The 27191-nt window shown below is 37.3% G+C and overlaps 1 protein-coding gene across 5 annotated transcripts in view; it reads left to right on the forward strand.

Moving 5' to 3' along the window:
- The first annotated feature begins 214 nt into the window (after nt 1–214).
- Nucleotides 215–27191, forward strand: part of ASB5 (ankyrin repeat and SOCS box containing 5) — a 40505-nt gene continuing 13528 nt past the window's right edge. The window contains exons 1-2 of one of the 5 annotated variants that reach the window (XM_048303907.1): nt 215–648; nt 3278–3350. Coding sequence is in view for 3 of the 5 variants with exons in the window: in XM_048303904.1 (XP_048159861.1) it covers nt 11888–12083 (196 nt within the window). In the remaining 2 variants the exon portion in view is untranslated. Of the gene's footprint in view, nt 649–1594; nt 2775–3277; nt 3351–11869; nt 12084–23983; nt 24280–27191 lie in introns of those variants that run through there. The other 4 variants (XM_048303905.1, XM_048303904.1, XM_048303906.1 and 1 more) reach the window with 4 other exon arrangements.

The following is a 27191-nucleotide window of genomic DNA, read 5'->3' on the forward strand; positions in this document are numbered from 1 at the left end:
CTTCGCCCCGGCTGGGCGGGGACGGGAGGCCACGCCCCCGCCACGCGCCCGCCACGCCCCCGCCACGCCCCCTGCCCGCTTCCGGCCGGCGATGGGCGGGGCCGGCACCGGGGCCGGGCGGGACATGGCGGCGGCAGCGGGGTGGGTGCCTTGCCCGCCTGCTTGCCAGCGGCTGTGCTGCCAGGGCACTCCTTCCTGCAGGCCAGTTGTCGCTCTGCTGGGTTTTTGCATTTGTATAGCAAAACATAAATAAGTGCTAGGCGAAGGCTTGTATTTCCACTTCATATCTGTATCTTGCTTTCAGTGGTACTGTGATTTGCCATTCCCTGCCTTGTTTCGTATAGGATGTTCCTATTCATTTCCAGTTTGTTACATGCATGCTCAGTATGTCAGTCTTCTTGCCTAGAAATCTCCTTTAGTAGCTGGGCTTGTTCCTGGAATCCATTTTCTTTGCCAGATGGCGTGGTGATCTCACACCGTTTGCAGGGTGAGGCAGCCTTTCACCTTACTCCAATTTGGTTGAAATTTCAATTCAAATTGGTACCAGCATAGATCAGTTTATGTAGTGAGGTGGTTCCTAACTCCTCCCGGGGCTCCTATTTGATGCCGTTCCTGCTTCCCGGACCTGCAGCATGTGAGAACCAAGGGGTGAGAGCTTTATAATGGTTTGGGGTCGATTTTTTTTGTGTTCCCACCCCTTCTATTCCTCCGTGTTAACGATACCAGGCCGGAGTAACGCGGGTTTCTCGGGGCTGCCAACAGGTGTCAGCAGTGATTCAGTTATATGTGATTTCCTCTTCCCAGCCCGAAGGTTCCAGTGCTGCAAATACTGGAAGTAGGGACAGGAGCTCAGATGCAGGAGTCTGAAAGGCTGGAAGGAGTCATGGTGACTGAAGGGATAGGGAGAGCAAGGTGGGGGCCGTCAGGCCGTTCTGAAATACGTATGCTCTGTAATGATGGTGCTGTTGCTTTTCTTCCCTGTAGCCAAGAGTAAGGTCTATGAATCAGGGAAGAAAAATCTTTGCAGATAAAGGTAGGAAATGGAAAAGGAAGAAGATCATACTGAGGTTTTTTGTTTCCTCCCAGACTGAGTACCTGTAGCACGTCTGTTTAGCCTGTAGGATGAAGGTACCTATGGAGACATTCCTTTCTTTGGGGACCTTGTTTCCACTATGCAGTTGGTTTCTGTGTGTTTGCATTTGCCCCGTTGAAATCAGTCTCAGGTCCGAAGAGGGTAGACTCTTTTCTGGTTTGCATTTTGTAATTCTTGACCTTTCTGATATTTCGCAAGAGTTTCAGCAGCACAGGGAGTTTCTTGTATAAAGGTTTTTGTTGGCTTGTTATTATTTTATGCTATTCAAAATATTAATTATAGTGATGATTTATGGTCTGGAACTTGTTGTTACTGAAACCTTAGATTACTCTTACTGAAAAGTAAGTACTGTTCCCCAAAATATTTGGAGACTTAGAAGCATTAAGGAAGCTTTTACTGCAAACTGGGGAACCTAATAATTTTGGAAGTTATAAAATGTTGGTTGTTTTCAAAAAGATAGTTCAAATGTGAACACTATTTTTTTCTCATATCTACAAGCAAAAGGCTTAATTGCCTTTGTTCTTGCTTTTAGTTCATGTAGCTGCTATTTAGAGTTTTTCATATTAAACAACTGTTTAATAAAAAAAAGGCTCTTGGGCAGAACTTACAGGAATACAGTAGTGAAATTTCCAAAGCAGTAGTTAAATACCCACAAAAGACCAAAATCAAAAGGTATTCATCTGTTTTTAAAGGCAATGCATAAATATGGCTATTGCTTGTGGAGGTTTGGATTTATTTTAGTAGAAACTTTAAATAAATGTCACTTAAAAGCACAGTATGCAGGGGAAGACAGATGGTGTAGTTTATTCAAGGATTGATCTATTACTGTTTTAGAATAAAGAAACCTATCGCTTTTTAATGACTGAAATCTTGCAAAATCAAAATGGGAAAAAAATTTGAAACAAGGCAGTTGTGAAAGCAGGGGGGATAATTATTCACAGTAGCTATTTGCTTGCAGGTTCTAGATTGTTCTTTGAAGGATATAAAATCTCATATTTTGTGAAGAATAGTGGCATAATATTAATGTCAAAAGTCGCTGTCAGCTAAATAAGGTGTGTTACTGTGAATTGAGCAAATACTATAATTATGGGAACAAATTCATAGGATCTTGGGGAGGCAGAAGAGTGTGGGAGACCATTTCCAAGATGCAGTGGAATGGTATTCATTATGCCCAAGCAGCGTCCTTAAGCCCAGACCAGCAGAGCACAAGGCATGTCAGTGTTCACGCTGGCTATTACTTCAAGAAATGCCATATTTTTCATTACAAACTCATTGAACAAATTGCAGAGGTAGGATTGGCAGCAGGTCTGAAATGCAGAATTTGCTGTCCTTCTCCAGTCCTTACCCTAAAATTATCTGACTTTGAAATTGAGTTTTTGTGCACTCTTTGATCTATTAAACATGTGTTCTTTTTTTATAGTGCCGGCACTTCAACAGGATTGATCCTTGTCAGCAGCTGATGATTAGTAGTCTTTTGAGAGAGAGTAGCTTGCTTTCTTTGGTTGACTCTGATGTTCCGGTTATGGAGTGATTCCTTTCATCCTCTGTAAACAAAATAACAAGTGTTGACACTGACTATCAACAGAGATTGCTATGAGTTCTTTGTTTTCCCACTGAAGTCATATTGGTTCTAACATGGTACACACAGATGGAAGCTTTGGGGTGGCTGACAGTTTGGGAGGTATGGTTTGTGAATTTCAAGTGAAAGGGAGGTGTTAACTTCAGCCCAGCACCTTTGGCCTTCTTGGGGCTTAAGTTTCTGACTAATTTTACAAGTGAAAGTTTAGGTGCCTGTGGCATCTTTGGTAACTGGATAGTTAGACGAGAACTGTACAGATAACGTTTTTTTTGATCTAGGGACATGTATATACTTCCTGATTTTTTTTTACCATAAATGTCTAAATACTTTCTTGAATTTGTCTTTTATTAATTGTTGAAATGTTAATTCTTTAAGAGACCGTAGCAACACACAGCCTCTTAGGCAGCTCTGGGAAGGAAGATGAAGATTAAAATAAATGTGGCCATGATCAGCTGTCTCTTGCAACAGCCCCCTTTCAGTTAGCACCTCTCCTGGATGGCTTGTTTTTACAGCTGGTGTTGAAAGGTTGTGACTAAGAGAAGAGGCTTTTTGGACTGCATTGGAGGGGCTTGGATTCTAATGTTCTTCTCACCTCCATTTTTCAGCTTTGGATCTCCACAGTCTGCAGAATAAGAAGATAAGCAAGAAGAAATTTTCACTTGCCTTCGTAGTATTATCGTAAGTCCTTCAGCAAGAAAATCTTGGGGAATTTTAAATTTCTCATTTTAGAATGAAGTTGATATTTTACAACACTGTCTCATTTGGTGGCATAATATATGGCAAAATAAAAGCTGCATCACAGAGAGAAACAAATATTCTTGGCTCCAAAGTCAATATATTTTGGAGCCTAACACAGATAATTCTTGGCTTCTGTGAGGTTTGTCCGTTCCATGGCCTATAAAGCCATGTTAGGTAAAGTCATTTATACATTACTGATTCAGCTTAACCTTTCTCACTTCATTGTGCTTTGCATTCTGGGCAAGAAGCCTGGGTGCTACTGATCCACCTCACCGGGGTTTTATCTCATTCACTCAGCCAGTTGCAAGTCTTCATCACAAGGTATTTTTATGTCTCTTGTAAAAGCACCAAGCAGAGACTTGTCATGCCTCAGCTTGAAGAAAAAGATGTTTTACCAGTTCTGTCATGGTGATATCATTTAGACAATACCAATTTTAGTGGATGGAAAAAACCTTTCTGTTATGAGCACTAGCCATGGGAGTCAGCATATAGTGACATAAGCTTGCAGAATAAACTTTTAACTCTCATCCCTACTATTGACTCTGTAATTTCCTTTTATTAACAACATGCTTAGGCACCAAAATATGCTTTACACAGAAAGGAGAAAAATTAAACCACTTTTACTTGGTCAAGAAGAAAACCTGACAAAGTTTGAAGAAAGGGGGAATAAAAGTAAACAGATGATTTCACTGTTTTTAGGAAGAAAAACTATTTTTTGAAGAAAAAAATTAAATGGTTAAAGAAAAATTTAAAGACAGTCTATAATGTAGAATAAAATTAACAATTTTAAAAATAATTCAAATTGATGACAAAAGATTAACAGCTCAGGTATTGTTTTTATTTAGAGGCATCTATTTAATGAGAACCTGTGACATTTTTGCAGTTCATTAAGGAAAAGATTAGCCATAAAAAGTGCAAAAATACCAGGTTTAGTTACATGAATTTAGATTAATAAGGTGGTTGCACTGCCTACTAGAGAAATAGCAAAGTTAGTTTGTCAAGGTAGTTGAAATACCAAAAGCATGACTCCCGTGGTACCACAATCCTACGGAAGAGGTTGCGTTAGTTGCCAGAGAGGGAATCCGTGTTCTGCAGACGAGGTTGGCAATGAAAGAAATCTCTTGGATGCAAGAAAGGAACTGTACAAAGGGAAAGAGGTACAAAATGAGGAGACTCTTCCTGAGTTTTGCTGATACAGCTGTATCAGTACATAAGGCCATCAAAGATGTATCCTTACGAAGAGGCAGCGATTATGTGCATGTTGACATTGCTCTCCCCTCTTCGCTTGCTATGACTTTTTCCGGGGGGTCATTTGCCCTGTCACAGAATGGGTTCTAAGGAGTGGGTGTGAGTGGTTTTTTCTGTGTAAAATCCAACAGGTTAGTTTTAACTTACCAACAGTTTAAACTGCCGGATTTTGAACTGAGGAGTGTATCAATACACATTCCTTCCTGTTGATTTCCAGGAAGGGAGAGAGAGGGGCAGGAACCTTTAGCTGAGGAATGGAATGGGCAGCTGGAGGTGGTAACTTTTTAAACTTCTGGGGGCAATATTTGCTAGAGTGTGTCTGTCAGCAGGCTGTGTGTGCCTGCTGTCTGACACGTTTCTGGGTTTAGTAATGTCTCTAAGTGCACACATGACTTATTTTGGAATCTTCTGTAATGCTCTTAATAGTTGAGTTATGTTAGTTATCCAAAGAGGACTGCAACAAATACTGTAAATAAACTTACTATGTTTCTAGCAGAACTCAGATTGAATTTACTTGTAAGCACATTGATCATACCTGCTTCCCTGCTGGGTGGAACTTTGCTGTCAGTGATTAGATGGACTGGTTAAGCAGATCAAGCATGCTCATGTGATAATGTGGCTGACAGCAGGATTGTTGATATTGGACTTGTAGCTGAAGGAGCATCTACCCCCATTACGGGAAGCAGCTATCCAGTGGTGTATAACAAAGGGATACAGATTTAAGATTACTATGTTATTTTTTCAAGAACTGAGAAAGTTAGAAAACTAGAATTTCATAATCACTTAAATATCTGAATTACTTTTTATGCTTTTAAATGCATGTCATATGGAGAATGTCTGTTATGTGTAGAGATACTGATTGATATTTAATCCTTGACTAGTAATTCCATTCTCTGGAAATCCAGACGTACAAGTCTGTATACTAGAATTATTTTCTAAGATAGGAGTAGTATTTTCAACTACTAGGAAAGGCAAAACACCTCAATTAAATAATTTTGAACTCATTAAGAGTTAGCAGTAGAATAAGCAATCTTTTCATGATGTTGCAAATGAAAGGTTGCATCATTCATGTTCCACAATAACTTGATTTGTATAGAGCCTAAACTGTGTCAGACCAATGATTTTAGTACACTGGAGGAAAAAAGTACCACCCTACCACCCAAAGGCATAAGTTTGAACTTTCTAGAGCAGTTCGAGAACCCATGGAAATAATGTGCTACACCAAAATACAGAGAGAAAGTATATATAAAACAAAACATTTTTGTGCATTAATGCTCTTTTAAAGGAGCTGTTTTGTTTCATTATTAGAGAAGACAAATGGTGTCTAAATGTGTAACTGGTTTAGTAGAATGGGTGTCAAGAGCCAGAGCACAACAAGAGGAGAAGTGTTTTAAGACAGTCTCATTTTTCCCTGTTATGCCACTAAAGATGTCATTGCATTGTATTTTGAAACAGACTTTTGGTTAAAGTCTTGGGTTGGGTTATCAGGATATTAGCAGGAATTATGAGAACTGCAGAAATCTGAATTAAACATAACTTTGGTTATGAGTTATGACATCATGCTGCATGGTTTGTGTAGATCCTGGGTAGACTTGGTGCTCAGGAAGAAAAGCTGTAAAAAAATGAGGGCCTTTCATTTGTTTGGTTTACAGAGTTGTGTCTGTTTCAGTTGGCAACACAACTCTCAGGTTTTTGTGCTGACAATATGGGTTTGTCATGATGCTCAAGTAATTCTGTAGAGTTCTTAAGGATAGCAATGGGGTGCAGTGAAAAAGCAGTTGAGATCTGAACCAAGTTTCGTCTTTTCTGGACGAAAAAGTTTGTGTTTTCTCATTTTTTGTCTTTTCATTCCTCTAAAACCATAGCACAAAGTCAGTACTTCAGCCACCTCTTCCTATTTTACAAAGAGTAGTAATTGTGTTGTGCTAATGGGCTTGAGTTCCTGTTTGGAAAAGGACACAGCAGCTGCTTGATGTTTTCCAGTCACTCCAGCTTCTAAATTTCTTGTAGCTCTCAGGTAAATGTGACTTGTTTGGGTTTATTTTCTGTGCCTAAGTATAAATGCATAATATACGTAACTTAGGAGTGATATTAATAAAAAGAACATTTAATAGTACTTTTGGAAGATTGTTTTATTGTATGAATGCCTTTTTTTTGTCTTTAATTCGATGTAACATTTTGCATAAAGAGGAAATAAATTTTAAAGATGTTTGTTTGAGTCTAGATTTCTTCAGTTCAAATGCTTTGAATATAAAATAGTAGAAAAAATTGCTGAACATAGATCAAGGAGGAAATGACATAAACAACATTCAGTAGCTTTAGGTAAGTCAGGTAAAATTTTGAGGATTAGCATCTCATACACTCATTAAAATACAAGTCAGCTGGTCACTAAGCAGGTAATTTTTCATGCTGAATTAGACATTTGGTTTTTAGAAGCTCATGCTTCTCTTCTTCTGATTCCTTCATGAAGCATTGTATGCTTACAGAAACTCAGTTCTAGAACTCGATTTCTTACTGATTTTATTTTAAACTCGTTCTGAGGGCATTGCTTTAGAAATTTCTCCTTTTTGGTTGTCCATAATGTTTAAAATAATAAATTCTTCAAAGCACCTAAGAGTTCCTGTTCCTCTGCTTGGTATCTTACAATCTTCTGTTATACTTGTTATTAGACAGAAGTTTCAGAACCAGGATGAGTATCAACTTCTTGTGTATATTTAGCTAACTCTTATATGTGGAGAAAGACACGCACATGAAAGAATTCCTTGTACTGTATTGCATACCTCATCTTTAAAAAAACATTTTCACTTTCAGACATTTATATGCATCTCCAAAATACTGAAGAAAACTACTAGGACTAACTGTAATGGAATTTGTGCTGTGAATATAATTACTCTTTTACATCTTCTGTCATCTGGTTTAAATATATTACTTTAAAAAATTTAAATAGAAGGAAGTATGTTTTCCAAAGCAACAACACAGCATGTGCTATAAAGAAATCATATTTCTAAGGGTTTTGTAGTCTTTAGTGTTAAAAAAAAATGCCTTCAAAGACTAAATATTCTATCAGTTGTGTTAATTTTCTTGCGTATCTTGCCTTACTAAAAATTAAACGCACCAGTCTTCTAAAGCATAGATGAAAAATTATCAGAATAAAATAGTTTATGAATGTGGTTATGCAATTAATCATAGATTATAAGCATAGTTGGTCTTTTTTCTAAGAATTACTTTGTTAGGTTGAGAGTAAATTGTACACTAGATTTTGGACAGTTTGAATTAGCACAAACAGGTGCCACTGCTAAATACTTTCTTTCTGCACTTGGCTGCTATGCAGCAAAGCATTAAAGGCCAGGCTACTTTGTCTGGGCTCTGGAGTTTGAAATGAACCACTTTATAGTCATCATAAACAGTATTGCTATGTTGATTATACAGGTTATGTTCTTTAGAAATGATAACTGACCAAGCTACATTAAAAGGGAACTCTAAGACCATAAATTCCAGCATTTAAAGTTTCCTAAGTGGTTTTAAAATTAAAATAGGCTTTTTCCGGAAATGGGGAAGCATATCAGAGGAATCATTACATTGTTCTTGTTTTATTTGCTGGGGAAGTGTTAGTATGTCAAGGTAGGGGTATCCTTGTCTGTCACAGTATTTCTATCTTCTTAAACAAAATAAAAATCAAAATATCGTTAATCTGCAATGTAGCTTGTTGCCATTTTCTTGTGTGCTATGGTAAAACCCTAGATGCTAAAACAATTTTACAGCCTATCTCTTTTGTCGACATTAAGTGAATGAACAGTCAAGATATCATTTTATTTACCTTTGTAATCTGAATTTTATATTAAAATAAAAAATTATTAGATACCTTATTAGTTTCAGTATTCCTTTCACCAGGATATCCGAGTGATTTTTTAACAGCAATGAAGTTATCTTCAGAATACTCCCATTTTACTAGTGAGGAAATGAGGCCAAGAAATTTCATTCCCAAAAGTCAAAACTACATGGGAAATGCAAATATCCAGATTAAGCCACTGCTCTTTTTAAGTGTTTTGATATCTTTAAAATATTATACATTTGTTACATATGGTGCATTTCCATTTGGAAGCTCTCATTTTTCTGCAGTGCTGCAATATCTGACTCCAGTTACTTCACATTGCCATGCAATAGAAAATTGGGGCACTTACATCCCACGTTTTTACAGTCCTTCATGGCATCGCATTGACTGTCAGATCCTTTATTTATTTACCTATGCTTCTATTTTCTGATTTCCCTTACAACAGCTGTAGCTTTCTGTTTCCCAGTCTGGATAACTGGTTTTCCCAGTCTGCATGGGCCTCCTCTCAGCTATTCTGTGTTCAGGTCTCAGCATTCACATTGTTGGTTCTCCCAAAATGCTGTGTGGGTGTTAACTTCTAAGCAGTTGCTCAGTTTTCGTGACTGGGTGCCTTGTAGCATGGCTTTGCCAACAAGCTGTAATGGTAATTTCTGTAGCACTTTAGTAGACTTAGATTAGGATGGACTTGGTTCTGTGTGGCTGGGAGAGTTTCCAGCTAAGCTGACACATTAGAGTTATAGAGCTCTAAAAAAAGAGGAAATATTATGAGAGTAATTTTCCCAGCTTCTGATGGGTATGTGTGAACCAGAATTCTCAAAACTCATGATTTCATGTAGTTTTTCATCTTAGTGTAGTTTGTTACTGGTGAGGGGAATTTTTTAAAGGACGGAAGGCAAGTTTTGATACAGGAATAACCTTCCTGCTCAATTTTCATGTTGTTCCTAAAAGCAGTTTTACAAATCCATGACATTATTTGAAACATCGCTTACAAAATAGTAATTGCATGCACAGCCTTATTATTGTAGTTTTAAATTTACTTTTTTTGAACCTTAACAGAAAAATTCAACTTGAAGAAAACTATCCAACAATTGAGAAATTTATTTTGTGATTTCTCTACTGCAGTTGTAAGGAGCAGGAAACATTATTGTAAGGGGAAGATGAATTCTGAGTACTGCTAACTTCAGCTGTTATTTATGGTATTTGCTGCTCAGAGTTTTGCCTCTACAAAGAAAGACTGTTTTGTAAGTTAACAAAATGTGGGAGAAGTCTAAGAGAAAGCAGGTGCTAGATTGCACAATATGAAATCAGGAAAAATGGGTCAGGTAAAACACTGTAAGAAAGAAAAAGCTTTCTATAACATAATTATGGTTTTTTCTTGTTCTGCATGGTAAATTTGTAAAACAGGTCCATAAGATGGCTGGGGAATTCTGTGGACTGATCAAGTTAAGCTTAATAATACTAGTACAAATATGGAAGAAGTAAGAAATTCCAATATTGGGTGTGTTACTGAGGAAAATACTATTTCTGTTAATGATTGAAACAGAAATTGGCAGTGGTAGCTCAGAACATAATGCCTTTTATATTTGTGGAAAACATGACACCTCAATTCAGTGTCAGATAACAATGTGCCAAATATAAAAAGGGATTTTCATTTGGCATTTTAAGTGCTCATTCCCGCTTCTAATAATGGTATGAGGAAAGCAGTTCCTATTCTGTCTGGATGAGAAAATGTCTATAAATTAAATTTAGTAAAAAATTGCGTATATTTTTTTACCAACAAATGTAGTTTACAATGTAAACTGCTTTTTAATTGCCTTTTCTAGTTATGGTTGACTTTAAGTGGATTAAATCTTTTTCAAAGAAAAATACCTAATGCCTGTTTCTCTCAAGATAAGCACAATTAACTTCCTGTCTGTTAAAAATCTTGTTATTTATTTCCAAGAACATTTCCTTTTATCGTTGTCTTTTCTTCATTTATATAGGTTTGTTTGAATGTAATTTCCAGAAAAAAAATTACAGTTTCTCTAATAAATTTAATAAATTAATAAATTACTCCTAGAGTCAGATGACAAGAGGTGCCTTATTGTTTCCACTTTCCTTTCAGAAATATGATTTTGTATTTTAGTACCTAATCTGCTATACCGTTCATGGAAGTCAGGGTGATCTGTGGATGCAGTGACATTTGGATCGTACCCTTTTTTCCTGATGGACAGTTGCCAACATTCTAAAATGTTTCTTTCTGATCACCAAACAAGAATCCACGGTAGAATAGAAAGGTTTAGGATTACTTTGGGTAGAGTATTTTAAGTTATAATTCAAGACACTATTTTTTAATTTAAAAGGAAATATAAAAGTTTAGAGCAGGACCCTTTCTTGTGCTGTCATGATTCTTTATTTTAGGATTATAGTTCACTTAGAAATCTAGTTCTGTCATGAAGCTCCTCAGTTTGTGTCATGTTGCAACTCACAATTTACTGAGCAATTACTCACACTAATGGAACAACTTGTGAGTGACTGCTGATGACTGTGAGTAATAACTTTACGGTATAAAAGCACATTATTTCTTAAAATATCTGAGGAATTTAGATTCCCTTCTCTAAAGCTGGCCAACAAATAAAGCCTGTCCTGTCATAGGTTTAAAGTAATATGATGCAGCACAGTGAAATGTGTATCATAACTATTAGAAATTTTCCATGTTGTATATTTATCATTGCATTTTAATTAATTTAATTTTAGATGCTCCAAGGTCTTATGCATAAAAATATCTAGATGTTTGATTCTTATCACCTGTTTTCATATAGTGCTTAAGTCTTTGTATACTAGATACTTTCATTCAGCTTGAGCAAAATAATGAGAGACTGTCAAAGCTGGTGTATATAAAATCTCTGTTTATATATTAATGTGTACTTCAATTATTTACTGATATGGTTCTAGTTTTTTAAGGGAGAAGTATTAGTCTGACATAAAATGAAATATCAGAAAAGAGCAATTGTACTTAAGCAGCAGTAGAACATATTTTAGCAAAAGCAGATTATCTGAGTTACCTGGTTTAGTACAATTGCAGAGTTTTACAATAGTATGTTTGAATACGTATTTTAAACATGTAAATAAATGAGTTAGCAATGCAGAATTTGGAATGCAACAGACCTTTTAAGTGGAACAAGTACAATCCAGGATCTTGGAACCTGCTGTCCCACATGATAGCAAGAGCGGTAGTGAACTCAATGCTATGTACAGTATAAATAATCGTCATATTTTGAGCAGCAGGCATCATGACCAGCTGATATTTTCTTTCCTCGGGACCAGTTGTTCCCAAGAGTGCATGGCTGGAGCCATATGATCTTATCAACACATTCGAGAGCCTGACCCAAACACTGACAGAGATTTTGCTGCAGCAATGACTGTCATAGAAGAAAGTCGCCCTTTTGCTCAGCAGTTATCCAATGTCTACTTTACTATACTCTCACTTTTTTGTTTTAAACTTTTTGTGAAGATCAGTCTTGCTATACTTAGTCATTTCTACATTGTGAAAGGAAACCGTAAGGAAGCAGCAAGGATAGCTGCTGAATTTTATGGAGTTCCTCAAGGACAAGGTATATTTGTACATACTATGTTATCACTACTGTTTGGGGATTTTGTTGTTCAGGTAATTACTTACCTGCTAACCTCATTTACATTCAGTTTTTCAAATTATATGTGTGAGTGGGTTTTGTTTCTGTAGTTGTTGCTGTGTTTTGTATAACAAAAATTATCTGTAGGAGTGTTGTTAGATTATGTGACTTTTTTGGTTTGGTGGGTTTTTTTTTCAGTTTTTTAAAATTTATTTTTTAATTTTTAGATTAACATTAAGTTCAGAATAAAACTGAAGTATCATAGCTAGTGTTCTGTTAGGAGAGAGGCCTATATTTGGGATGGCTGTACATAAATAAGGTTGCTGAATACTTCCCAATCTGGGACTATTTTCCTAGTAGCTCCTAATGGTAAACTCCCAGCTTACCATGCATAGTTGAAATTTTCCATGTTTGGCATATGAAATATCAGAATATTATTTTGCACCATTCTAGTGAAACTAGTCCAAATATTTCTGAAAATTATTTCTTGATTAAGGTAAAATTTTCTTACATTAATTTATTTGAGAAGATATAGTCCTCATGTACTTTGAATAAGTTGTCTCTTGGTACATACCAGGAACCTTAGTAACCCTTTGTCAGGGCCAGGTTTTGGGCATCTCTGTGGAAACCTTTCAAATTTTACTGGGTTGAAAGCTCTTGTGAAAATTCCTTTTTCTGTTCATGCAAGCAGAACTTCAGCAGAACTGTTGCCCCAAGCTCATCTGTAGTGAGGTACCATTTTCATTCAATTCTTCCTTTTGCATTACAGAACACTCTTTCTTCTAAATTGTGGTGTGCTGGTACGTGACTGGACCATGATTTTGCTCAGCTTGGGATTCCTGCTACCTCACTTGTCTTTATTGTTGTTCCTTGTATTCTGGGATTACATCAAATTGAGTTAGGCAGTGGAACAGGAAGACTTGTCTTGCCTCTTACTGCCTTTACTACTCATCCCTAACTACCATGAATGTGAAGAAGTAGCCCAAGCTAAACATAAAGTGAGAAACTATAGAAATGAGCCAGAAACAGTTTCAAACTCAAAAGATTCTTTCAGTCTTCTATGTTGGGACTAAAGATAGACATTTTGTGTAAGGGCATTAAAATTTGCAAGCCAGAAAGAGAGGCTTAAATCCTAAAGCAGGAATTAGCTTACTTTGCAGAGGATTTACTTGAGATGGGTTTATATCATGTGTTTTCTGCACAATCTCTGAAACCCAGGGTTTTTACATCTGAACCTGTTAATAACACCATTTGAACTGCTGTGCATATGTGTGTTTGTGTGTGAGTGTATGTGCAGATATATATGGGTGGGAGAGTGTGTGTATGTATGTATATATATTCACTGCAGTAGGATAGGAAGAACACAGGCAGGAATACGTGCAGAGAATGGGGAAGGCATTACTTGAAATCTGGAATTTTTGCCAGAAACTGCTGGCCATCTTTAAGGCAGCTCATTTTAGGAAGACTGACACACAAGCCGGGCAAAGAAGCAAAGAGACTTGGGAAGAACTGCAGGGAAATGAGTAACATACATCAGGGTGGAGAGTAAAATAGTGTCTACAGTGTTACCTGTTGCTGAACCCAGGAGTCTGTAATTCAGTAATTTGTCAAAAGTCTCATCTATTATACCTAAATAAATGTATTATTAAGCATTCTAGTAGCTGGCCCATGCAAAAGATTAAAATCTATCACTCTTGCAGGTTACTGTTTTGGTCAGGTAGCAGAGGTTTTTGATTTAAAGAATCAAACATATGGTAGAGTTTCTAGTTTTCTGCTTGGTTTATTAAAAGAAAATAGTTAATGCAACTATTTTGTGCTTGAATTGTACTTTTTGCAGTTCAACATCAGTGTGTCTTCATTTTTCACTGTCCAGCTTGCAGTGTTTGGTTCTAGATTTGAAACAGTTGTAAGCACATGTTCAGCTAGTGTTACATAATCTGCTTTTCATCCATTTTTTGTGAATGACAGCAGCAATCCTTTTCCTTTGGGATGCAAATAATTCTTCTCAAAATTATTATTTTATCTTATCTTTTCAGTACTTTAGTTCGATGTCTGTAGAAGGAGGCATGCTAGTGTCTGAACTCACACTGTGTTGTGGGATTTGGTTTGTTGGTGTTGGTGAAATACAGGGATGCCTCCATGGTGTTTATATAACACCATGTAACAAAATATCCTGTTAAAAGTAGCATCTAAAAGATGTACAAAAAGTAACATGAAGCATGAAAACAGCTTGAAACATTACATTATAAAACTAAATACTGAGTATCCTTCTGATTAGTTTTCCATTCTTTTTTCTCAAGTAGCAGAAAAACCTTAGCAGAAAAAAAACAACACAAGGAACCACCAAAACAGAAAATTAGCCCAACATCTATCATTAGCTAACTGAAGTTTATAGTGTTTCAATAAGTAATTCAAATTAGAGGAAATGTTTCTTTTCATTTTCTAGTTTTAACCTGATTACATACTCTCAAAATTCTGTTAGCACTGGTATTTTAGGTTTGCTTTTAATAACAAAAAATTATTTATTTCTATTATAATGGCTTGGCTAGGACGGAGTGCTATAATTTTGAAGAAAAAAGAACCTTTGGCAATAATGTGCTACTAGGCACAGGCATTATTTCATACTTGCTAAATTGACCCCTTGAATTAAAATAAGCCATTCTTTTATGAAGTCTGTATAATTGAGGGTGTTTCAAGTACTGAGCAGTAGCTTTTGGTGGAACTCCTTTTGTCAAACTGAAGGGATAGAGGTCAGTTCAGGAACTGAGGCCTAGGGATCATACATTTCAAGGCTGACTTGCTTTGTCACTTGTTCTTTTTATTAAATATAAGGAGACAGGTGAAGACCTGTGTCATCTGCCTTGTGTGGTCTTGTTGCTGCATGTTAGTAGCAAAATGGGTCCTTAATTTTTTGGGAATACTTTCTCTTCAGTTTCAATAGTCAGCAATCTACACTCCATCTATCCTTTGGATCTCAAGTGTGTGAACAGCTGGATAGCGTCACAATAATTAATTACAAATTATTATACTGTTTATGTGGCATTGAAATATAGGAACTAGACCAGTGTTCAGCATCAGCTAAGACCAAAAAAGTGCATATAAAAGCTCTACTAATTATAAGTCACATTAATTTTTTTGTGAAAATGATGTCTGAGTAAAATTTTTCTTGTGTATAGGTGAAAGGTACCTTCAGAGGTAAATTGAATGCTCTAGGATCAAATATACATGAGTTATCTGTCAAATGTTTGGCTAACCTGTTTTTAAAATGCTTAGTAATAGTGATTTCTGCAGCATCCTTATGCAACCAATTGCAGTTTTTACTGTTCTCATCACTAGACTGCTTCCCACTTCCCCCAAGACTGGCCTAAATCTTTATTTCTGCAAACTAAATACGTGAAATATGGTTGTTTCTCTCTACATATGAGGACTAATCAATTCAAAGACTATTATCATGCATTTTCCTGATTCTACTGTTTTTTTTTCTTTTCTAGAATAATGTAAAAAGGATTTAACTTAGTCTGTCCTCCTAAGTCTTAATTTTCTAGCAGTTGGAGTTATTGCAGTTGCTCTCCTTTGCACTTGTGCCAGTTCGTACATAGTTTACAGACGTCTTTACTGATGTCTAATTTCCCATGTTAAACTGAATGCTCCAGCTGAGACTTTATCAGTGTAACCAGGGGAACTATTAGTTGTATACAAGGGGAACACTTGTGTCACATGCCATGTATATGGTACCCTATGTAATACCTCCTGGAATGATGCTGCCCCCTCAGCAGTAACGTATTATGGAGAGAGTCTGTAGCCTGTAAACTTCATGTTAAAACAAAGTCACTATCCTGTGCATTTGCTTTTTCCTCTCTCAGTCCTTTGTACTGGCCTTCAGCTAACTTCATGCTGTCTTGGTATCAGACAATTTCTCCATTTTACTTGCCTGTTTTGAATTGTTTCCCTCTGAGCAGCTGTAGCATCTACAGATTAGTATCATCTACTGCTTGCATAAAAATAAATACATTATTCTACTGTTCACAGTGTTAAAAGCCTGAATAGCACCAAATGCAGGACAGAATTCTGCAGTGTTTTACATTTGCTTAAAGTGAATTGAAGACCTGTGTCCTAATAAGCTATTAGAGTTGAACTCTTTCTTTTTTTTAATGAAGTCAGTGGTATTACTACCATAAAAAATTAAATGAAAAGGGGATCCATTCTATTATAAAGGTCCCATTTGGTGGGTTATTTTTAACTTTGGCGCCAATTTTGTAAACACTTACTCATATACACTTGCCTCATTGATTTGAAAGGGACTGATTCGTTGTTTGGAGCCAAGTGCCTTGTAATCAGGGACTAGAGCTGTGTTGTAAATAGGTTGTTGTGCCTAGTGTTTCTTTATTTATTGTGTTGAAGTGAACATTTACATATTCGTTGCATTTGAAATTTTGCAGAGGTCAACATTTTATTAATTGCTTTCTTAATGAATAGAGTCATAGCAAGTATATGTTCCATTTTAAAATTCTGTGCCCTACAAACTGATATACAAGAATACACTAACTTGAAAATTAACTTTGGGTATATTTAGCTCCTTAGCAGACTATGTGTAATGACAGTGATCTGCACAGTAGCATTTCTTCTCATGGTATTTCCAGATCTGTGAAGAGCTAACAACTCAGCCTTTTGTACAGCTGTTGCTGGATAAACACTGGAGGGTCAAAAGCAACTTTTAGACTCTTCCTGCTATAACTGGCCGTATCATGAAAGTGCTCTGTGTGTATGAGCACTGGGTTGGATGGAGCTTCAGATGAGTTCTATAGTTCTGTTGCTTTAGGGTGAGGTAGTGGTGCTGTGGTATGAGGTGGATTCAAAGTTTATGTATCAAATCTAAAGAGTTAATACATTATCAGATGTTTTGGGTCTGTAAGACATAAACTCTGCCAACAAATACTGGTAAGATCTCAGTTTGTATGGAAGAGTCTATACTTTGTTACTACAGATAACTTTTTAGAAGGAAGCATAGTTCCCACTCATAAACCTTTTTATAAGGGAAAAAAGTGTCTGTTTTATCAAAAGTAAATGTGTTACTCAGTAATTGTCAAAATATATTTAGCTGCAAGCAGAAAGTGATAGAGAGGAACCTTCTTATGAAAAAAATAAATTTGCAGAGGTTAACGTAAACAACAAACAGCTATTCATGTACATATACAGATACCTGGGGTCTGATAGGCAAGCTAAGCAGTTCTGAGAATGTAAAATGATTTGTCTTAAATATTCTATTTTTTAATGATGTCGATTCTCTTCACAAAAATTTGTATAAACTTTCACTTTATGAATAACTGTGTAAGTGAAAGTTACCAGAAATTGTGTTTGTAGTATACTTCTTAAAATACATACTGGTTTTACAGAACAGGAGAGGTGAATATGCCCTGGTTTCTTCTAAGCTTAAAAAAGTGTACTCTTGAATGACTGTAGCAAATTCTAAGCTACCCATCTTTGCTGTATCTGCCTTGGTCAGGCACGGTAGGAAAGTTCAGTACCCTAGCTGCTCCTAGTTAGGCTAAATTAAGCCATCGACAGGATTGTGGTAGTTCAGAACTGGAGTCTCCATCTTCTTCCAGAAACTGGTAAACACTATGAAGTTTTCTGTTTCCTTTTCTTTTTGTACACTACTTGTGTAGTCCCTAGAAACCAGTCCTTAAAATACAGCTCATAAATAGTCAATAATGCTGTGGTTCACTGTCAGAGATCCACTGTTTGGAAGGCTTGATCATGTTTTGAACTGTAGTGAATGATTAGAACAAAGTTTTCGTTTTTATTTTATCCTAATGAGTTGCAATTGATAATGCCACTCAGCAACAGTTGTTAGGTAGGGAATACAGGCATGAGGCATTTTCTCAACTTGCATTCCATAGAGATCACAGTTCTATTAATAAAAGCCACCCAAGACCTCTCCTAGTTTCCTGGATACAATAGAGATTCATTTAGCAATGATAGGAATACTGTATGGCATACCTATTCACCATACCACTTGGTGTAAGGCACCACATTTAGCATTTGTTTTTCATTTGCAGCACGTAAGCTAATGGTGTAAAAATGCTTAAGATAGTGTGAATATTCTTTTTTGAAAGTTTAGAAGGGGGGACTTTTTAGATGGAGCTCATCACTTTCTCTTTTATGCCAAATAACTTTGTCTATTTTGGAAAATGACTGCCAAAGAAGAGTCATACTTCAAAATAAAGCCAATAAGATACTTGCTTTGAAGGAAGAAAATGACACCACATGTCAGACAAATCTCAGAACCATTCTTTTCTGAAGTACGTATTCTACCTTAAAGAGGTTTTGCTCAGAGATATGTGATACAGCTAAATTGGCATGGCCAGAGCTCTGATTTACTTGCAGGAACACCTGTTGGCAAGCATGTTACTTTTAATTCAAATTTTACATTTTTTACATCCCTCATCTTAAAGAAAATTTCTGAGGCTACAGAAACTTCTAGTGAATACACATGCTGGAGCATGTTTGCATGTTTGCCTCCCTGAAAGAAACTGATATAGCCTACATGTGGATTTGTTTGTGGGGGTTTTTTACTCTTTTGTGTTTTTCAGGACCTCCTTGAGGTCCACCAGCTGCATATTTTGGTTGGTTTCCTCCTTGAAATGGTGTGCCTCCTTGAAATGTATTTCTTCCTGAAGATGGACCTTAACTTGTCACCAACCTAGGTCCCATACACTTGCTTGGAGTGTGCACTCTAAACTCACATGGAAATAACCTGCATCAATTGATTTCTCCATTTTTCTGTGTTAAATGAATAATAAGCTTATGAAATAATACAAGTACAAAATTAGTATTATGAACTCTGATATAGCTTATAACCTGGGGTTTTAAAGGTGCATAGCAATAAGACTGAAAGGCAATCCTGGAGCAAAATCTCTAAAAGGCTTTAAAGAGAACTGGTGCTAAAGGGAGTATGTAGAAAACTGCAGTATTGGCTCGGAGCAAGCTCAGTTTTACCACCTGCACTGGTCTTTTTTGCCTTGGTGGGGCATATGGCAACAGGGGAAGACCAAAATAGCATAGCTCCCTGAAGCTGATGTTCCTTCCTTCAGCCACAGGATTCTTATGGCCAGGGTTTTGCTATTCACATTCCACTCTCGTAGGGGATGTTCTTAAACTTTCGCAATGCAGGCAAACAGCGAGTGAACTGCTGCCAGTTAGATGATGATGGCTTGGGGGGAATTGCGTTGCGTGCCTAAGTACTGAGCTCTGCTCATGACTGCAGCCATGCTGGCTGGTTGGCCATAAATCCTTTGTGGCATGCTGCATCTGTTGCACTAGTGGATGTTGCCCTCTGCCATGTCTGGAGTCTTTCTGGCAAAAGATACAATCTCTTTATGGCTGTTCTTTCACCGTAATTGGCTGAAGAGTCTCTCTGGGGTGCCCTTTTCCATTCCTATGCTGACTACTGGTTTCATGCCTGTGTGTGTCTTTCTGTCAATATCTGAAGCTCAGGCCTGCTTGGTGACTGATTTGCGTAGGTTCAACCACATGACTTCTGTGATTTTGTTTAGTTTACATATTAGCAAATATTCTATGTTAATGCTGCCTGTCTGCATGAAGAGTCTGGCAGTTACGCGTTGCAAATCCACAAGCCAAGAAATGTGATAAATGTATCATTGTTCCGTATTTGACTTCTGGGAGGCCTGAGACAAAGCCTTTGTCATAACAGAAGTTTAAATATTTTTTTAACCTTAAGTTATTGTTCCCAGCATTCAAGGATACAAGGTGTAACAGCTGTAAAAATCTCAGGGGAAGAGGTAGGAAAATTACTTGCCATCCAACCATGCTGTTGCTAACATCATCATTCATCATCAAATACTACTACTACTACTAATTTGGATTTCCATCTAAGAAACAGTGATGAGATTGTATTAAGAGTATGTAATAGACTTTTTTAGTGCTTAAAATGGTGTAAAGAAATGTCATTTTATGCTTAAGTAACTAGTGACCATTAAAGCATTATCTACATATCTGCTGGTATTTGTCAAGAGGGCTGATTGGTGACACCTGGATAATGCCTAAGCTTCTGGTTGCCTGCTAATGACTTAGATCACCACCATACTTGCCATGAAGTATGGCTTGATACGAGAATCTGTTTAACAAACAAATGAAAAGTTATTCCAGGCCTTTCTCTGTTCTATTCTTAGAGCCTTATCCCTGTACTTTTATGGTGCATTTAAGTTCCTTGGCCTTGAGCTGGCACTACAGGATGTAACAGTGACACCACTGTGGCCTTGTAGGATTCTGTTTTTGTCAGTAACCACAGCTCATCAATTCTTCTAAAATTTGCTTCATCTTGGCATCTCCTACAGGAAAGAATGTTCAAGATCTCTTCTGGTTCGTTTCTGGCTATGTCAAATGACAGGCTACTCCTGGGGTACTGGCACTGAGCCACAGGGAGCCTGTCTGTCATTTCAGCTTCATGGTTGCAGGGTGTGGATCACATGAGCAGGAAGAGTCAGTTTCTAGTCCTGTTCCAGAATTTAGTGTGGCAGGTTCCATGCAGTCACTGTGGCCCCATAATAATCCTGATCATAAAAACAGAGTAACCTGAAAGTACAGAACAATTTGGGAAGCAAGGTGGGTCGTCAGTTTGCTGGTTTGAGAGGGCTGCACACAAAATACTCATCTATGACATTTGAAAATGGTGCAATTTTGTCCAAATTTTCCTAAGACAAATTATTGTTATAGTAATTTGGACTGTAGTGCATTGGACTGCATCGTGTGTTGAAAGGTCAAGGGGGTTTTGGTATTGTTGCTTTTATTAACACATTTTTTGTGTCTTACCACAGTTGCATCTCTGTTGACATAAAAACAGTCTTGAAAACAGAATGAGTTCCCCGCTGAAAGGGAGGAACAAAAATGTACTTCTATTTTCATTCCCACCTGTTAAGGACTGCTGCCCCTTTGAACTCAGAGCTATGTGCTGGCATGGAAGTGTTGAAACTGTACTGACATTTCTTTGGACAAAAATCTAGAATAAAAAGATTTTGAAAGTTTTCTTTAACACTTCTTCCTCTGGGTTATAAATTTGAACAGAACTAATTATTAATGAAATGTAACATAGTGTTTTATTTAAAGCTTGTATGCTAAATTAGGTCAGAATGCCAAACTCATCAGTAAAGTCTTCTAGTTTGCTTGCTCTCAGACTGTAGTGTCTGCCCCTTCCCTGGCTGCTTTTTTGAAGGTAACTTCCATGAGTAACTGTAATCTAAATGCTGCCCCTAATTGCTTGTTTGCCAAGTCAGGAAAAGTAATGGTCAGCTGTATTTTGTATGTGCTTGGACACCTACTTAGACTTCTGTTATAGGTTTTTGGGCAGATTGAGTGTCTTCTATAGAAAAAAAATCTGAAGAGCAGACTCTCAGGACTAAGCCTGGGTAGTTCTGTACTTTCGAGGGTTAGAAGTTTTATTGCCTAATGAAGTTGAAGGACACTGATTTTATTTTGTAGCTAATGTAGCCCAGGGCATAGATGGTTGGCATGAGAAGGATCTCACTTTCATTAAGCAGTTCCATGTCAGAGGTGGAAGTGAAATAGCACAGTCTTCAGCCTTACTCTATGGTTTTAATCATGTTCATTCCTTCATCTCAAGTATATTTTGAACATCATTTCAGATGATTTCTGATGATGTTTTACCTTTTTTTTTTTTTTTTTTTGAATTTGTATTTATGAACTGTTTTAATAGGACTTTTTAATGGGTTTTTCCTGGAGGATGAATGGTTGGGTCTAGCAGAATTTAGTGAAAAGTTCCTTCTAGAGTCCTGAACTGGCAAAGCTTTGCCTTCTTTAAAGCACAAAAATGTGTATTTTACTAATGTCCTCTGGAGTATTCAAAGTAACTCAATGAGTGGCAAGCATCTATGGAATATCTCTATGGAATAAATATACTTTACCTATAAGCCGTGCTTTGAAGGTGGAGGATTTTGGGAGTGGTCTAACTGCATTGGTAGCTCATTGCTTCCTGTGCAGTTGTCTGGACAAGAGAGCAGGTGATGCTGACTCCTGTGGGGGTCTGCCTCTTGGAGCCATGGCAGCTGTCTGTGTACCTGCTGGTTTCCTTGCTCCTGCCAGTCACACCTCCCAGGCTAGTAAGAGAGAATGGAGGCTGGAATAAATGTGGAAAGCATATGTATGAAGTACTTCCAGGTTTGTACCACTCCTGTAGAAAGACACAGATTCATTCTCAGCTGACAACCTCACCCACGAAACTCCTACAAAAAAATGTAGGTTTTTTCTTGCCAGACCAATGTCAATTCCTGCTCTGCAGTTCCAGATGCTTTGCTTGATCTTGATCCTCACCACCTTCTTCTGAGAGTCCTGGAATTCCATTCCTAATGGAAATTTAGAACTGAGATGAGCCTCAGAGCCATGGCAAGTACAAAAGCTGTCAGTGCTTATTTCTGACAGGAGAAAAATGCTGGTATTTTCCTGCACAGGCATGTGTGTATGTATCCCTAGTACGCTTGCCTGTTAATTCCTCTTCCAGTATTTATTTACTTGGAAGAAAGCACTAAAAAGTAACACATAATTCTAGTATTAAAGTGATACATTTATAATGTCCCATTTATAATGAGCCCTTTTGTGAAAGCTCTGTTTCAGATTTACATGCAGAGTCTGATTGCTGGATACGTTGAAGAGTTTATTTCAGTCTCAGAGATATTCTGATTCATTCAGCTGGATAAAACCTGAGGAAGAGAGTTGTCTGAAAGCAGCCTAGTGTCTGTGAGAGTGCTGTTTTGTTCTGTCTCATGGGAAGAGCAGTAGCCCACCTGCTTCTGTTCTGTAAAGAGTGTAGCACTATTCCAACTACAGCAGTTCTTATGTGCAGTAATTTCAAGGTGAAATTTGCAGCTGCTCCTTTTTCTTCCCTTCACCCTATCTAACTATAATCTTGCCTCTGATTTTCTCTTAAAGAAAACCAAGAGGGATATAGAAAGTTTCATTAAATATCTGAGTATTATTTCAGAATTTTAGGAATTAAATTTTGTCAGGTACCTAAAAAAAGTAGTATTAGTGAAACTCAGTAATGTTGATATGCTTGTTAAAAATTTACAACTGGCTAGTTTTATATATATAGAAGAGCATAATGAGGAAATACTAGAAAGAAATGCCAGGGACATAAAGGCAGCATTTTAACATGCTATTATTACAGAGAAATCACTGTCTTTAACCGTGATGGAATTTTATCCTGGATTGCTTCTCTCTGCGGATATCTGATACATGGTAAAGAACAAAAAATTCTAGCACTATTTGGTTGGTTTTGTTATTATTTTTTAAAAACTATTGACTTGTGCTTCTTCTGACAAGACTACAGTCTTACTTTCATAATGGGATCAGACTTTCAAAATAACCATTATTTTTTAGTCAAAACATGCTTTTATTCAAGACTTAGTTTCTGTTGACATTTATAGGATAACTTGCCCCCTATTAAAAAAACCCAAGAAACAAACCACAGGTAACCAGGAGTGCTTCACAGTTTCATGGATTCTCCTGAATTCTAAAATCAGTCTTAACTGCACATTACATACGAGCAAAACCTGATGCAGTAATAATTGTTGTTACTATTCTTAAAAGAATTTCCATTCTGATAGAATAATTTTGGTTTTCTGTTTTAAGCTGCTTGGTATTCAAGCAGCAAAGTATTTGAATACTTATGCTTTAAGAATCTGTTTCTTTTTGTGTGCTAAATGATTAAAAAATTAACACCTTCTTTCCATTTAAACCATGTAAATAGTTAAGACTCATGCTGTAGCTAAGCTGATTCTTTCTCTGTTTTAAAAATAGAAAATGCTGGAGCAGTCCCTCCCTTCCCCCACTCCGTAGTCACTAGTCCAAGCTAGTAAATGTAACTGAATGGATTTCAGTGTTGTAGCCATTCTACAGTAGGTACAGCAAGATCCTTTGTGAAAAACCAAAAGGAAAAAAGAAAAAAGGTAGTAGAAATCCATTTGTGGATGTTCGTCAGACCAGAGTACCTGCACCAATGACAGACAGGCTTTCCTCGAGAAACAGATCATGACAACAAACACTGCTGCTCAGAGGAGCCAGAATCTCCCCAAAAGACGCCTAGAAAGTGTAGGGGAGTGTCCTGCAAAACGGAAATCTAGCTGGGGTATTCTGACCAGCCAAGGTTAGTATAGCAGCCATTTCAGAAACCGGGTACTGAAATATGCTAAGCTGACCCAGTTTATGATGGTATAGCTATAAAACTGATTTTTGTGGGTTTTTTTTCTCCTAGCTGTAGTGTAAATGCATGCTTTTGTTAGTGGCACTTTATTGTCTTGCATGGGTTAACACAAGGGTACTGAGGCTATTTTCGTTCTTTCTGCTCTCTTATCAGCTGATCTAAAATACCATTTCTTGTTTATCTGCCCTATTTGTTTTATGCAAGTGTTTGAGGCTTGACTTACCCTGACTTTTGCTGTCCTGTCACAAGGTAACTGGATACTGAAGGTTAATGGTTTACTATGGGGAACCAGGGAATGAAAGGAGGGGGAGGAGTAAACTTTACATATCACTTTATGTGTAAGGAGTCTATAGATAGCTGAAATAGGAGGCAATAGATGAACACAGGTGACAGAATTATTGTCCTGTACTAAGATACTAAGGACAAAGATATAATTGCAAGGCTTTCCGTAGAGAAGTACTTAGGAGGTATTTAAGTTCTGAACACTGACTTTTTCAGCAATGAGGAGCAAACTCTGTTAGAAGTGTTTAGGACTCCTATTGCCTGTGCCGTATTTTCCTATATTTTTTTCATAATCCAAGTGTGTAAAAGGGAGCTTTGAATAATTGCAAGAGTCTTAAGAGAAATTTATTTTAAAGAGTGATCATAATTCCATTTAATGTTGATGGTATCATAAGTTTTAGAGTGAAACAAACGTTAAGGAAGTCAAACTTGAAATTCATGATAATACGATATAAAATAAAAAACTGGAGATGTTAAAATAGTCAAGGAAAGGAGTAGACGGGAGTGAGTTTATATGTTGTGCATAAAGGAATTTACCATGTAAAATATAGCTATATGTTATAGAAATCAGAGTTATTCTTAAAATACCTTTGATGGTTTCTGGTATTGACAGTTTTAGAACTAAGCAGCATTCAAGAGTTTAAGCACCAGTTTCCTTCTCTTCCAAGTAACCATTTGAATGCAATGACACTGTATGGTTGCATTTATTCATCAGTTTTAATATGCAGAGCATCTTTTGCCCCCATGTTTTTCACTGTTTGGGCTAAGATTTCCTGACCTAAAGAAACTTTTATTAATGGTGATTGTAGCTCGTTAGGTCAGTAGTTTCCAAAAGAACTTGGACAGTCTCTCTCAGCTGAAAAGAAATTTCACAACAGTTCATCAGCATTAGTACTAGCCACTCCATTATATGGTTGAAGATTAGGCTCTCTTGCTACTCTCACAAAGAAATAGCCATAATTCGTCTAGTTTTGAAATTCTCAGAATCAAAGTAAAATATGGAAACTAAAATTTTCTGAAGAATCCATCTTAACAGGGTCTAGCTACTTAGAGCCTCTTTGTGATTGCCACACTGGGAATATCTATTTATTGATGGACGTCCTGAAGTGCTGAGACTTCTGTTGCACTTAAGGCTTCTGACTGTTGCAGTTCACTTGAATAACAAGTATATCTTTTATCAAGTCTGAAAGATGCTTCTTTCCTTCCTGTTTCATCCATGGAGGTATCCAAACCTGACTTGACTCTGCAGGCACCCTTGCAGAGCAAAGGAAGAGAAAGTCATACTGCAATGCAGTCTGTAATTAAATAGATTGGAAAATGGACTGAAACTGATGCAAAAGATGGAATATATCATAATATTGGATAGAAGAGTGAAAGGACAGTCAGAGTGGGAAAAGGCCTTCAGCCTATTGGCTTGAGGGGCCCCAACTCCAAAATCTTGTGGATGTGACAAAAATCACACACTGGGCCCAGTTTTGCTGCACAATTGCTTACTGCTTATAAGGCTTGGGATTAGGCTCTGTGCTGCATTCTCTCTCAGGCAGGCTGGGAAAATACTGAGAATTCTCAGCACAGTTTGGGAAAAATTGCTTGTAGTATGGATTGAGGCTGAGACTGTGTTTGAGGAGCAAAATTATTCCAGACATAAATCCTCCAGAGTCTGAGCTCAGCTCAGAATGTCCATATGCCTTTTCTGTCACCTTTTAGTTGGGAAGGGGACTGAAAAACCCTTGCTTTGTTTTAGTGACTTGTCCAAGGAAATAATAACAGTCAAAGAATATTACCAGTTGCTCCTCCTACTCAAGTCAAACCTGGTGTGGATGTAATAGATTACTGAATTTGGAAGTTTATGTGATTTTACACCTTGGAATTCTATCTAGGGCACACAGACTTTGCAAGCTAATTTTGGTTAGAAAAATATCCAGACAGTTGTTGAGGCTTCAAGAAGATGGAAAAAACAACCTGTGCATGAGCAATGGCTGTGGAGCTGTGGCTGTGCTTCATGTGACACGAGAAAGGGCCTGACACACTCCTTCCCACGCGTGCGAGGCCCAGCGCAGAGCCAGCAGTGACCACTGCTGCTCCTACCATTGTCATTGCCATCATCTTCACGTAGCAGAATGTGGCTTCTGTTGGGAAGCAAGGCAAGCTGTGTTTGGAAATCGCTGTTGTGTTATTCTAGGCTTTTTTATAGAGTTCAGTCGCTCATATTTCTGTGTGAGAAGTACGCTAAAGTGCAATGCCAAATACTCAAAATGTTATCTGTGCCACACTGATTTGAGCATCCAGTGCATTATACCCTGGTATTTAACAGCACAGTCACATGCTGTGCTCTTCCACAAAGCCCCAGCCTCCTTAGCTGTGCAAGATGAATGATGTTCTGAGAATGCATGAAGTTTGTACCCAGGAAAAACATACCCTATGTTTTTCTGTTTGATGCAAAGGTTAGAAGGCATGCAGTGAATGGTAGGGAAAAAGGGTTAATTTTTTAATGTCCCTAAAAGTAAATTCCGTTCTTGTCTTTGCTTTGGCACCTATGTGTTTTAAGATCAATCATCTAATATAAAAGTTTC

The sequence above is a fragment of the Corvus hawaiiensis genome, chromosome 5 (genome assembly GCF_020740725.1).
Source record: "Corvus hawaiiensis isolate bCorHaw1 chromosome 5, bCorHaw1.pri.cur, whole genome shotgun sequence".
In the NCBI taxonomy this organism is placed as follows: Eukaryota; Metazoa; Chordata; class Aves; order Passeriformes; family Corvidae; genus Corvus; species Corvus hawaiiensis.